Source organism: Cyanistes caeruleus, chromosome 6 (genome assembly GCF_971803275.1).
Source record: "Cyanistes caeruleus chromosome 6, bCyaCae1.hap1.1, whole genome shotgun sequence".
NCBI classification, from domain to species: domain Eukaryota; kingdom Metazoa; phylum Chordata; class Aves; order Passeriformes; family Paridae; genus Cyanistes; species Cyanistes caeruleus.
The window spans coordinates 64,885,558-64,898,477 of record NC_141706.1 but is presented as its reverse complement, the minus strand read 5'-3'; the positions used below and the strand labels follow the sequence as shown (position 1 = coordinate 64,898,477).

Below are 12,920 nucleotides of genomic sequence, written 5' to 3'. Positions count from 1 at the left end.
AAGGTTTTATTTCTGGTTTCAGTTTTCTAGGGACCAGTGAAATGCCATAGGGTGACCTCTGCATCTTCACAGTCGTTCCCAACAAATTCCAAATAGCCCCAGCACTGTTACTCATTTTTAATCAACCCACCACCATTCCTTTCAACACCACAGAAGGTGTTGCAGCAGACCTGGATGATCCATTCAAGCACTGGCACCCTGGAAAATGCTGCAGGCACCCCCCAAAACACAGGGAAACAGACTCAGCCATCCCTGCAGTGACTCTTTTTGCAGTCACCTCTCTGCTGTTGGTATGGGAGACCATGAGTCAGGAAGGAGCTTTGGCAGCCTTCAGCAGTGTGGGCTGGCCCTGGCAGGACCTGCCAAAGGAGGCAGAGAGTTTGCACACCTGGAGAGGTTGGCACTGTGTCCTCAGTGCTCAGGGGGGCAGAGGGAGAGAGGGAAGGAGGGGCAGAGAGAGGGAGAGCAGCTAAAGGAAAACAGGAAGAGCAGAAGTGCAGCACTCAGAGCTGACCCACACTGCTCCAGGAGATTCTTGCAAGATATTTCCCCATGCTGGGTTACTTTACTGATCCCAGTGTTGTGATGGGAGTGGGAGAGTGTCCTTGTTCCACTGCACCTGGGAAAGGCCAGACAACAACATTTTTCCGGGATGAGGCAGTAGCCTGGAGGTCCTCCCAAAACACAGATCCCAGCTGTAGAACTGGTGCCCTGGTCCCTGGTGTCCAGCTCTCAGCCTTCTCCTACACCAGTTCCATTTGATTTTCCATGTCTAGACAAGATCCAGATGCAAATTTCCCCAGGAACCACCTGGTGAACACTCCAGCCTCTAAAAAGTCCTGCACAGAGCCCTGAAACAGCAGAGTAACCTGGATGGTTACCACAAATGACGTGACATGTTTTATTTTGAGTAATCATGGACAAGGGCAAGTACCTCCTGCATGGCTTTTAGAAAGGCACATGGGTATTTGACTGTTACACTCAAAAATGTGGAGTTTCCCTGTCCTAAGGGAATATGTTCCAGCTTCTCATTTTCATTTTTTCTCAGATGACCAGCTTAGATTAATCTTATTTTAACTTGTCATCCTGGATACTCCTACCAAATGGGTAAAGACATGCTTTGGTCTTCCAGGTAATATCCTGCCCTCACCAGATACACTCACACCATCTCAACCTTCCCTTGGATAACTCATACAAGGACAGAACACCCCCAAGTCGTTCATGAAGCAGATTTGTGCCTCCTGGAGTTGCATTCCTGGCTCTTCCTGAACCCTTCTTAATCCTCCCCTTTCAGTTCCAAAGCCAGGTCCTGAGACTGGACAGCAGCATTTCAGTAGAGGTCTCCTCTCCCACACGATTTGGGGTGGATTCCAGAGTTTCAGGGGCAGCACCCCAGCCCTTATTCCCCACTGACCTGTGGCTGATGCTGTTTGGGTTCCCACCAGACTCCATCACCCTTCTCAGCATTCCATCACCCCAGATCCTGCAACTTCACAGCTGCCAGGGGGCTCAGGGCTCGTGCCTCCTCTGCACAACAATGAAGGAACCTCCTCACAACTCAACAAACACCTTTACAATTCAATGAGCAACCTGACAACTCAATAAACACCCTCACAACCCAACGAACACCTTCACAACACCATGAACACCTCACAACACCATGGACACCCTCAAAACCCAATGAACACCCCCACAACACCATTAACATCCTGACAACACCATGAACACTCTCACAACTCAACAAACACCCCCACAACACAATGAACACCCTCACAACCCAATGAACACTCTCACAACCCAATGAACACCCCCACAACACCATGAACATCCTGACAACACCCTGAACACCCGCACAACCCAAAAAACACCTTCACAACACCATGAACACTCTCACAACTCAACAAAAACCCTCACAGCCCAATGAACACCCTCAAAATCCAACAAACACCCTCACAACCCAGTGAACACCTTCACAGCCCAATGAACACCCTCACAACCCAATGAACACTCTCACAACTCAACAAAAATCCTCACAACTCAACAAAAACCCTCACAACTCAACAAAAACCCTCACAATCCAATGAACACCCTCACAACCCAATGAACACCCTCACAACCCAATGAACACTCTCACAACTCAACAAACACCCTCACAAATCAACAAAAACCCTCACAACCCAATGAACACCCTCACAACCCAATGAACACCCTCACAACTCATCACATTCCTTGTTTTCAGCTCTTCAGCTCCTGAACACCCTCAGCTGAACCAGCCTGCAGTAACTCCCCAGAGAGGCCTCCCCGCAGGATGGATCCACATATTTTCCTAATGGAGAGGAGCCTGATTATCCCAAGGGATAAAACCTGCAGCCCTACATCCTACAGAGGAGCCAGAGTGGCCTGTGGGGTCTCCAAAACTCAGTGAGACAGAGGGCACAGTTACCTGTCCTTCCACAACTGTGGCACAGAGGGATCAGCTTGAAGGAACTGAGGGACACTTTGCTTTTCACAGCAATATCAGGAGTTAATCAGCTTCACCTCTGCTTGAATATGCCTGAAAGCAAAAGTGGTTTGAAGGGGGTGAGGATGCAGGAGGACCCTGCTTTGCTCTCCTCTCTGGCAGGAGAAGGTTGAGAAAGGCAGAAAACCACCCTGCACCCTGCTGGTGCTTGGAAACTCAAGGCATGTGCCAAGCCTCACCAAAAAGTCACAAGTGAATTATAGCAGGCCAGCAGGAAAGTTCTTCTGCTTGGCATTGGCATCCTGACCTCACAAACTCCTTTACGAAAGCCCAAAATGCTCCAAGTCTTGAAGACTTCAGCCAAGTGGAAGTTCATTCATGCCCCAGTAGGCTGTGAACTGGTGTCACACACAAAAAACGTGGTCCCTGTTGGGGAGGTTACAGCCCAGAGAGGACTTTAAAAATCCATTTTTAAAGCTGCCCTGCTTGGTCCCTCATGTCCTCTCCTCCCTGTCCAGCCTGATCCCAGACCCTCCCAGTGCACAGGGCTCCCAGGCTGGGTTAGAAGATGCATTTTCTAAGCAGCAGCAGGTCTCATTACATAGGAATAAATAGCAGGATCCCTACCTGTGAGCATGTGAGGAGAAGCAGAGAGAGAACCAACCCCTCCTTGAAACAGAAAACAACAGACGTACAGTCCAGTTTTCCCCAAAACTGGCTCTGCAGGAAGCTCTGGTTTCTTGTCTCATGAAGGAACCTCCTCTCCTCTCCTCTCTCTCTGTAATGATGCTGCGTCAGCCCTCCAAATTTAATTACCAGGTAATTACACATCACATTCAGTGGTTTGGTCCTGGCAAGGGCTGAGTGTCACCAGAGTTGAGACCAAGAAAGGTGTTTGCTTTGTGCAACCTGAGAACCTGAAACCCCTCTGGGACCTCCAGCTCTGCATCTCTCACAGGAACACTCAGAAACCAGGGACAAGGCCCAGGACAGACTGGGGACATCATTGCCACAGGGCATCCCACGGTCCCCAGACCACAGGATGAAGTTCCCAAACCTGTCTGAAGGAAGAATGGGGAAGGGAACACATTGAGGAAGACACTTCCTTTTTGACACATCCCTTACTAAGAGGTATTTGCCGATAAGCTGATAATCAGGTGGCCTGGCCACCCCCAGGACGTTAGACCTCGGTGCTTAGAGAATATTTGATCATACAGTATCTCCATTAGGAGTTTGTAATCCGCTATCACAGCATTTGAGAGCCATCTGAGTATAAGGAGATTTTTATTAATGGTTCATGAGCCTAAAAGTCAAAATTGACTCTCAGAGCAGATTTTAACAGTTTGTGTGGGATTTATATATTTATCTATCTCTTCACCACCTCTTCTCCCCCCCCTCCCACCATCACCTCCCTCTGCTCCGCCCCAGCGCTGAGGTGCAGCAGCAGTAACAGCAGCAGGGAGACACCAGGCAGCCCCAGCTGCTGGAAATGGCATTTCTCCTTCACTTCTGTCTTTCTCTCCCTTCCCTTCCCTTCCCTTCTCTTCCCTTCTCTTCCCTTCCCTTCCCTTCCCTTCCCTTCCCTTCCCTTCCCTTCCCTTCCCTTCCCTTCCCTTCCCTTCCCTTCCCTTCCCTTCCCTTCCCTTCCCTTCCCTTCCCTTCCCTTCCCTTCCCTTCCCTTCCCTTCCCTTCCCTTCCCTTCCCTTCCCTTCCCTTCCCTTCCCTTCCCTTCCCTTCCCTTCCCTTCCCTTCCCTTCCCTTCCCTTCCCTTCCCTTCCCTTCCCTTCCCTTCCCTTCCCTTCCCTTCCCTTCCCTCCTTTTTCTCCCTCCCTCTTTCCTCCTTTCCCTCTTTCCTTCTTTCCCTCCTTTTCCTCCCTTCCTTCTCTCCCTCCCTACTTCCTTACTTCCCTTCTTTTCCTTTCCTTCCATGTTCTTCCTTCCCCTCCCTGACACCTCCCCACACCCAGCCCAGTGCCCGCCCAGCCCAGCCCTCACACATTCCCTGGCCCTCGGGAATCCCGTCCCTTCACCCCAGCACAGCCCTTCTTTCCCAATATTCTCTTTCCAACCTTCCCAAACCCATTGCCAGCCCACCAGCCCTACCCCCACCACGCCCCAAATCCCAGGTAAAATGTTGCCAGGGGTGTGAGTGGGAGTTTGGGGTGTTCCTGTGCCACTCCACCCAGTACCAGGGGCTGAAGCTCCACTGCCTGTCCCTAAATCCGGCTTTTTTTTCATTAAATCTCCCCCGTCTCCTTGGAAACTGGCAGTGCTCCCCAGCCCCGGGGTCCTCCTGGAAATGCAGCTCCCCAAAAGTTTGGGGCTCCCTGGGCTGGTTCGGGCTGGGATGGGAGCAGGGATGCTCCGGTTCCTGGGAGCACTGGGAAGTGTGTGTTGGTACTGCTGGGGAGTGGAAAAGGAATATTGGGCAGGGTGTGCAGGCAAATGGAGAGGGAATCAAGGAAAGAAACAGAGCAGGAGGGGACAAGAAGGGAGCAGGGAGGGAGGGGTGCTGGAGCCGACATTCCAGGCGGTCCCGTTATGGTTGCGCTCAACATTTCCCTCCTGTTTTTCTGCTTTTCCAGTTTTAGGGATTATTTTTTTTTTTCCCCCTCTGGTGGGAAATGTCACATTGCAGATAGAGGATTTGCTTGTATGTATATTTTGGGGGGCTAGGCAGGACACCTCAAATCAAACACCCTCCTAATGAGCTCTTTGTCCCTAAATCCGGTTTTCCAGCACTAAACCCATGTGGTCTCCCCAGCTTTTCCCCAGATTTTATTGGATCCAGGATTGCCTACCGCAGCCTGAGTTCAGAGGAAATGAATTCTACCAGGAGATGTAAAACATTAAAAATTAAAAAGGAGTTAAAACAGTCTTTACAGAATATTTTGTGTTTGCCAGCTCACCTTGGGATTTTGCCCTTTGCCCACGCATGTGCCCATTTAAATTAAACTCAGAAATGAACAGGGAGAGAAAACGTGGAAAGTACAAAAAGCCAGGGAAAAATCAGAGGAACTCCTGCCATGAATTAGCTTTTTCTGATAAAAACGAGCACTAGCTGGAGGAGCTCATCCCTGACAGACGGGGAAATACTCAGGAAAGAAAAGTAAAAGATAAAATGGGGAAAGCTAAATGCAAAAAGAGGTTTTAAAGAGGCTTTAAAAAAAAATTAATAATCAAAAGCTCAGGAAACAAAGAGCTTTTCCAGGCAGGTGGGACACTGTGCCCCAGTTCAGTAAGGACTTGGTTTTCTTGAGCATATTTTGCTCAAATAGATTTTTTTTGGCAGGGGGAGAAGTAAACTTTGTTGATTTGAAGCAAATCAGCGGAGAAACGAAACTTTCCGCGCTGCTGCTTGGGAGATGCCGGCGGCAGGGACGCGGCTGGCGCTTCCCAAACCTCCCCTGCACGGATCCTCCCGCCACAAAAAAACAAATGAGAAAATCACCGACCCACACACGCAAACTTGAGGCAGCACAAAAACTCCTTCCCCCAGAGAGGTTTGTTTTAGGGGCTCCCTGCCCGTGGGGACACAAATGGCACTGCGGGAAGGAGCATTTTGCTGGAGCCTGTGGAAGGGGAGGTTTGGGATGCTGGGATGCAGAGCCCAGGGATGGCTGGAGAGTCACCGTGGCTGCGTCCTCGTGCTCTGCAGTCCTGGGGACCAAGGCATGGTGCTGGTGGCCCTGGGTGGCTCACAGGGCGCTGGTGACAAACCCTGGGGGACAGACAGTGACAGGGCGCGGGATGGTGCCCGGGGGCTTTTCTCCAGGTCTCTCCCTTTCCAGAGATCCATTATTTTGCTGGGCTAAATCCAACCCGAGTTCAGGGCTCCAGCAGCCTCAACATTGCACACGGGAAGGAGAGAGGGAGAAACAGGGAGAAGGACAGAGAAAGAGCCACCAAGAACAGGGATGTGTGGGATCCTGGGGCACCGGGGCTTCAGCTCGTGAGAACGCAGCTCAAACACTTGTCCCTCTCCATCCCCAGCACCTCTGCTCAGAGCATCCTGCCTGATCCAGGTTCCCCCTTCTCCTGCCTGGAAAGTTGATGGCTCTCCCCAAATACGCAATTGGGAACTCCATGCCCTGGGGAGCCACAGAGCAAACGCATCCCTCCCTCCCTCCCCGCGAAGAGATTTGGCAAAGCTGGGGCGGGAAAGGTCACGTTAGCCAAGGTCTGCTTGTAATGAAAGTTTTTTGATTAAAAAATTCAAAAATAAAATAACACCCCTCTTTGATTTTGCTTCCTTCACCTCGGGGAGCTGCCAGCAGAACCCCTTTTGTCTCGGCCCTGCAGAAGCAGCCGAACCCTCCTGGTCTCCCGTGCCCGGCCTCGCCCCTTCTCCGTCACTCGCCGGCTGCGATTAAAATGGAAGACAACCATCAAGTGTGCTAGAACCATTTTAATATAATTATACATATCTGCCAAATCCAGGAAAAAAAAAGGTTTATGCATATATATCTTTTTTTTTTTTTTCCTTTTTTTTTTTCAGTTAACATCTGCAAGCATAAACGACAATGAATTTCTCGGTTTAAATTCATCCAGGTCAGAGCAACTGCCCAAAGTCCTGTTGGATTTGACGGTTACTGCCGGCGTGGCCAGCAGTAAGTGAGCTCCAGAGGAGTTAAATGTCCTCGGGTGGGGTATTTTCGGTCTTTCCTCTTTCATTCAGAGACAGTTTGTTGTAAAAAGTTTCAGTGCAGTTCACCTCGGGTGAAAGGCGATCGTGTTTTTTGCGTTTTTTCTTTTTTTTTCTTTTTTATTATTTTTTTAAATATATATTTTTAATTATTATTTTTTTTTTTTTAAAGATGATAATAGGTAACTCAGTTGCTCTGAATTTCACTTATAATTATAACCTATTTAAATCACAGCAGAACTCCAGCTGGTGCAGAGTTCATAGTTGCATACAATACAGGAGATCACAGTTTTGAAGTCTAGCACAGATTAAAAACCACAGATGTACCATTTATATAAGACACACACTGATTGTCTCTTAAAAACTACATATTGACTCCTTATGAACATTATCTTTTTTTTTTTTCTTAATCTTTAAATAAAGTAGTGCAGCTAGGACAATCAGTCACACAACCCACACAGCCCTGAACCAAGTTCTCCGGGTGCCAACTTCAGCAAGTTGGGCATGAAACAGTTGGGTGAGCTCGAGAGAGAAAGAAAGAGGGAGGGACAAAAAGAGGGAGAAAAAGAGAGATGTTGTCCATTCTGAATATTTTAACCGAGGGTTGGCTAACACATTGGAAACCTCTGGGTGAAGGATCATCTTTCCACGCACACACAAAAAAAGAAATAAAAACCTAGACTCCTTTTTTTTTTTTTCTTTTTTTTTTTCTTTTTTTTTTTTTAAAACTGGCCCGCAGGTGGGAAGATCTCCCACCTCTTCCAAACAAAGAAACCCAACAATTGGCTAAAACTAGAAAGAACACAGATGGGTCTGTCTGGTTTCTGCTCACTAGATGATCTGTCCGTTTAAGGCCTTCCTCCTCCGTTTTTCCTCTTTATTATTCCTTTTCCAGAGCGTCTGAGCAGGAGATGAGTCTGAACGGGATCACACCAACACTGTCCCCCTCTTGTTGCTGTCAGTTTTTTTGTTCGTTTGTTTGTCCGTGGAGTTATTTTTTTCTCTTTAATTTAACCAAGACCTGACTAAAACTGGAGCGCTCAGCCCAGCCTGTTCGTTCTCGTCGCGATTTCTCTCGGTATCACAAAGGTTCTTCACAAAACCTGGAACTTCCATGACGATGTCTGGTCCTTATAATCCAAGCAGTCAGCATTGAAGTTTAACTTCCAGGAGGCGGTTTGGTCTTTATAATCCAAGCAATCGGTGGTGGAGTTAAAGCCCAAACTGGAGGCTCCGTAGCCCTGGGTGGAGAGGGAGGCTGGAGACTGGTTGAGGTGGCTGGTGACCGCGTTGGCACCCATGGGACTCAGGGTGGCCCCCGGCCCGGGGAGCTGGTGGTGCATAGGGGTCAAGTAAGATCCACAGTCCATCCCTCCGAAATAGGAGGTCGATCCAGCGTATCCTTGGCTGTAGCCTGATGCCTGGGTGTAGGTCATGGGATAGGATCTCTGCATGCAGGAGGAAGAGGTGGACAGGGGGTCTGAGAGCGGGGAGATGGACGCTGGGCTCCAGATGGACACGGGGGCACTGCTGCTGGAAATGGTGGGGACTGAGGTGCTGGAGGGGGGAGTGAACTGCCCGCTGGTCCCACTCTCCGAGCTCACTTCCCGGGCTGGCGAATTCTTCTTTTTAGCTGGCCGTACCTTGTTCTGGCCCCCGTTCTGCTGCTGCTGCTGCTGCTGCCGGCACTTGGCCCGGCGGTTTTTAAACCACACCTTGAGACAGAGACACAAGGGAGGCAGAAAGAAAAAGCCTGGGGTTAGGGAAGCACGGGCAAACCCAAGGCAGGAAAGAGATGGTGGCAGGGAGACCTCGCTGGGGAGGGAGGCCTAAAACTGTCCCCCAAGAGCAGAGGGTTGCAGGCTGCTGCAAAGAAAAGCTCCGGGGCTCCCCCTCCCTGAGATCATTAGCAGTAATAAGAAGTAGAAATCACAAATCGAACTCCTTAATAAGGTCGTTTTTGGGGAGAAGGGGAAGCATTCCCTCTTTGCTGTTTGCCAGCTGGGGACCCCCAAGAATCACCATTCTAGGCCTATTGAAGTTGAGCCCTTAATTAGAAGCAATAGGACATCAGAAAAGGAGGGAACAATTAGGGAAGCAGAGTTTTGGGATGGGGAGGGGAGTAAAGATGTCTCATTTACCTTCTGAACAGGCTCCCTGCTTTCACCCCCTCGGCCAGAGCTGGCCCCTCAGCAGGGCCCAAGGGGGCTGGCTCTGGGGAGGTTTTGTGGGGAGGAGGATGGGGTTTGGCATGGGGGTATCCCAATCCCAGCCACCACGGGAACACGGCACCACACAGCCCTGGGAAACCTGTCAGGAGACAGGTGGGAGGGATGGCTTTGGAGATACCCCGTCCCTGCTGCTGGGGAGTTCTAGGTCCTGGGGCAGGGGGGCAGGAGCCTCCTGTCCTGCCAGCAGCACCTCCAAAATGCTGCCTGGAGGGGGTCCCTGCAGGCTCCTGCAGAGGAGACACAGCCCAGCCCCAGGAGAGGGGTTCCCTCCACCAAAGCAGCTCCTCTCTCATCAGAGTCCCTTCAGAGGGGGAGGAAGCTCCCAGTCTGTACTGGTGGGAGCCGGGATCCCCAGTCTGGCCCAGCTCAGGGGATGTGGTGATCCCTGGGGATGGGGAGATCCTCTGTGGCTTCTGCAGGGCCCCCAGATGTCCGCAGGACAGGCTGGGATTTGGGAGTGCTGGGGATGGGTATGGAAGGTTCAAGAGCTGGGATCCCTCTCAGTGCAGAGGGAGGAAGGGGGGACACACTCCAGCCCTGGGGATGCAAAATGCCACCACATCCCCTCACTGAACCCCCACCCATCTCTGAGCCTCCTTCACCCCACAAGGGCTTGATTTGGCTTCAGGACTGACCCCATCCCCTAAACCAGTCCCCTCGTGTCTCCCTGTCAGGCACGGGCCAGTCCAAGCCCTTCTCGGCGGTTCGGAGGGGGAGGGAGGGCGGGCAGGGGTCTCCGGAGCCACTCCGCATCCTACCTGCACTCTGGACTCGGGCAGGTTGATTTTCAGGGCCACCTCCTCCCGCATGAAGATGTCGGGGTAGCGGGTCTTGGCGAAAAGAGCCTCCAGCACATCCAGCTGTGCCCGGGTGAAGGTCGTGCGCTCCCGCCGCTGCTTCCGCGGGGTGGCTGCGAACGGAGCCAGAGGCCCTGGCTGTCAGTCAGCGGCCCCTCACACCCCGGTGTCCCCTCCAGCCACCTCCCCAGGGGGGCACCCACCTTTCCTCCCCTCTCCCGGGGGATCCGCAGCCCCGGGATCAGTGCGGCGATGCCAACAGCGCATCTCCCCCGAGCGCGTTTGGAGCGACCCGGCCCCCATCCCCTGCAGGGGGGATCCCCTGTTTGCAGCCCCTTTCACCCAGAAAAAGTTGGGGGTGAGGAAAACGGGAGACAGAGGGACCCCACGCCCTCACCCACCCAAGCCAGCGTGATCCCCGGGCATGTTGCGCCTCCAAAATCCCGGCGGCTTCTCCGAGGAGCAAAAAAGGGGAGGGAAGAGGGAAGAAAAACGTGGCTTACCGGGATAACCGACGGACGGATGCAACAAATCCATGCCCGAGGTTGTGAGACTCAGGCCATTGACTGCATAAGGTGGTTGCTTAAGATAAGACATCATGCTAAAGTTGTGGCGGGGAGGAGAGTTGGCCGAAATCCGGGCGAGGGGGAGCCGGCCGAGCGCCCTGCCTGCCCCGGGCGGTGCCTGCGGGAGCCGTCGGGCGTGCGGGGGCCGCCAGGTGCCTGCGCAGGAGGGAGAGGAAGGGGCAATGCAGGGATGAAGGGGGAGTCAGACCAGATCGATGCCCCCCCCCCCACACCCCCCCTCGCTTTTATCCCCTCTGCCTTCCCCCCTCCACCCCCGTCAATCCTCCCGCTCGGACCCCTACAGGATTTAGGAGCTGGGAGAGACTGACTAGATAAACGCATCTCTCTCCAAAAAGGGCGAGGAGGGGAGGGAAGAGGGGGCACATCCCAGCCAGTAATTACTGCCCGAACAAAACCCCCCCATGCCTCCAACTGCCCGCATTGTACGGCGGCCGGGGGCATTTGCATAGGATTCCCGGCCGGGCACCGGCTAATTGTCTCAAGCAAAACTTGATTGGGGCCATTGGCAGACACAAAGAACCCCTCGGCTAAATAAATAATGCAGATAACAAAGCCCAAGGGTGAGAAACAAAGAAACAATTCAAGAAACCTATCTCTCCACTAGTCTCTTGCAAGGACTTTAATTATCCCAGGTTTGGGCAACATTCAAACCTTCCCCCCTCTCCCCCTTTTTCCCCTTCCCCCCGACGTTGCTGCATTTCAGAGCTCAAATGCCCGCTTGGGAAGAGCCAAACTTTTCTGCTCTCCCGCCATCAGTCCACGTCTGCAGTAATTTCCACCGGCCATTTGCACCTAATTAGTACTCCGGGTAATTAGATTTGGAGGCAAGTAACAGATTTATTAGGCTTTCAAGAAACTCTTGATGACGGAGCTGAAGCTAAACAAACACCTCGGTGGTGAGCGGCTCCCCCGGTCACCGCTCTCTGCACCGGGGAACGAGGGGGGACCCGAGCACGGAGTCCGCCAGGAAAAAAAAAAAAATTAAAAAATAAAAAGGTACTGCAAGGAGTGGGGGGGGGGTGTCAAACCGAGGCTCCTAAAAAGGTTAAGGCTGTTTTTCTTATGGAAAATATTTTTTTAAGGATTTCTTTTTGTGCAAAAGCTCGCCCTTCCCTCCATTCCGTCGCGAAAACGAACTCCAGCACAACTTTCTTCCCGAAACACCCCAAAACTCCGCGTTTCAGCCCAGCCGCCTCCCCGGGAGGGCCGAGCGCTGCCGGGATGCTCCTGGCCCGGTGCAGGGCAGCCGTCGGTGCGGGCTCTCCGCAGCGCGGAGTTTCCGCTTCTCCCCTCGGGGATTTGCGCGCTGAGAGGCGCAGGGAGCGCGCATCCAGCGCGGGGATGCGCGGGGCCGGGAGAGCAGAAATTAAAAAAAAAAAAAAAAAGGATAAAAAAATTAAAAAAAAAAAAAAAATATAACAACAACAACAAAAAAAAGCGCAAACACCTCCTCCCCTTAAAAAAAAAAAAAAACCTTAAAAAAAAAAAAAAAATGGGTTAAAGTCGGCGGCATCCCGCCGAGGCGCCAGCCCGGCGCGGCCGCCCGCGGAGCCCCTCGGCCGCGGCCGCGCATCCCGGGGCCGCCCCGCAGCCCGCGGAGCAACGGCTCCACTCGGCAATCTGTCACCTTTCCCCCTCCTCCTGCTCCCCCCCCTGCTCCGCATAGATCCCGGCTACCAGTTGCTCTGCCCTCGCTCAATAATAATTACCCCGTCCGAGAATTAATTATAATAAATGTTTTCTTGATAAACTAACGAGATAATCCGGGCGGCACACGCTCCCTAATTACGAGCCACCGGCCTGGGCTCCGCTGCTCGCCCCGGTGATTAATGCGGGGCAGCGATCCGCGCCCGGGCGCGCAGCCTGCGCTGCTGCCGCCGGGGGGACGCGGGGGCCGGGGGGGCTCGGCCCGGCCGCCGAGCGGCTCCCGCGGAGGGCAAGGGGAAAGGTGCCAAGGTAGAAAAGGGATTTTTTTTTTTTCCTTTTGTTTTGCTAAACGAGAGAGCCGCGTTCCTCGCCGCGCGCTCCAACGAATTTTTTGATATTTTTTTAAAAAAAATCTAATTTATTTAATTTTTTTTTCCTCTTCTTCTTCTTTTTAAATTCAAACCTTTATTTTTATTTTTTTTTTTCCCTCTCTGGAGGGACGGTTTGGAGTGATATTTCCCAATATCAGCGAATTCTCCCCCGGTGCAAAGG

The 12,920-nt window shown here is 52.1% G+C and overlaps 1 protein-coding gene across 1 annotated transcript; it reads right to left on the bottom strand.

Moving 5' to 3' along the window:
* Positions 1–7,212: 7,212 nt before the first annotated feature.
* On the bottom strand, positions 7,213–11,491 carry OTX2 (orthodenticle homeobox 2). The gene is made up of 4 exons (XM_086894076.1): positions 11,311–11,491; positions 10,638–10,856; positions 10,096–10,247; positions 7,213–8,821 (listed from the first exon to the last, which is right to left on the bottom strand). The coding sequence occupies exons 2-4, from the start codon at positions 10,732–10,734 to the stop codon at positions 8,201–8,203; spliced, it is 870 nt and encodes a 289-aa protein (XP_086750202.1). The 5' UTR covers positions 10,735–10,856; positions 11,311–11,491; the 3' UTR covers positions 7,213–8,200.
* Between the last annotated feature and the right edge of the window lie 1,429 nt (positions 11,492–12,920).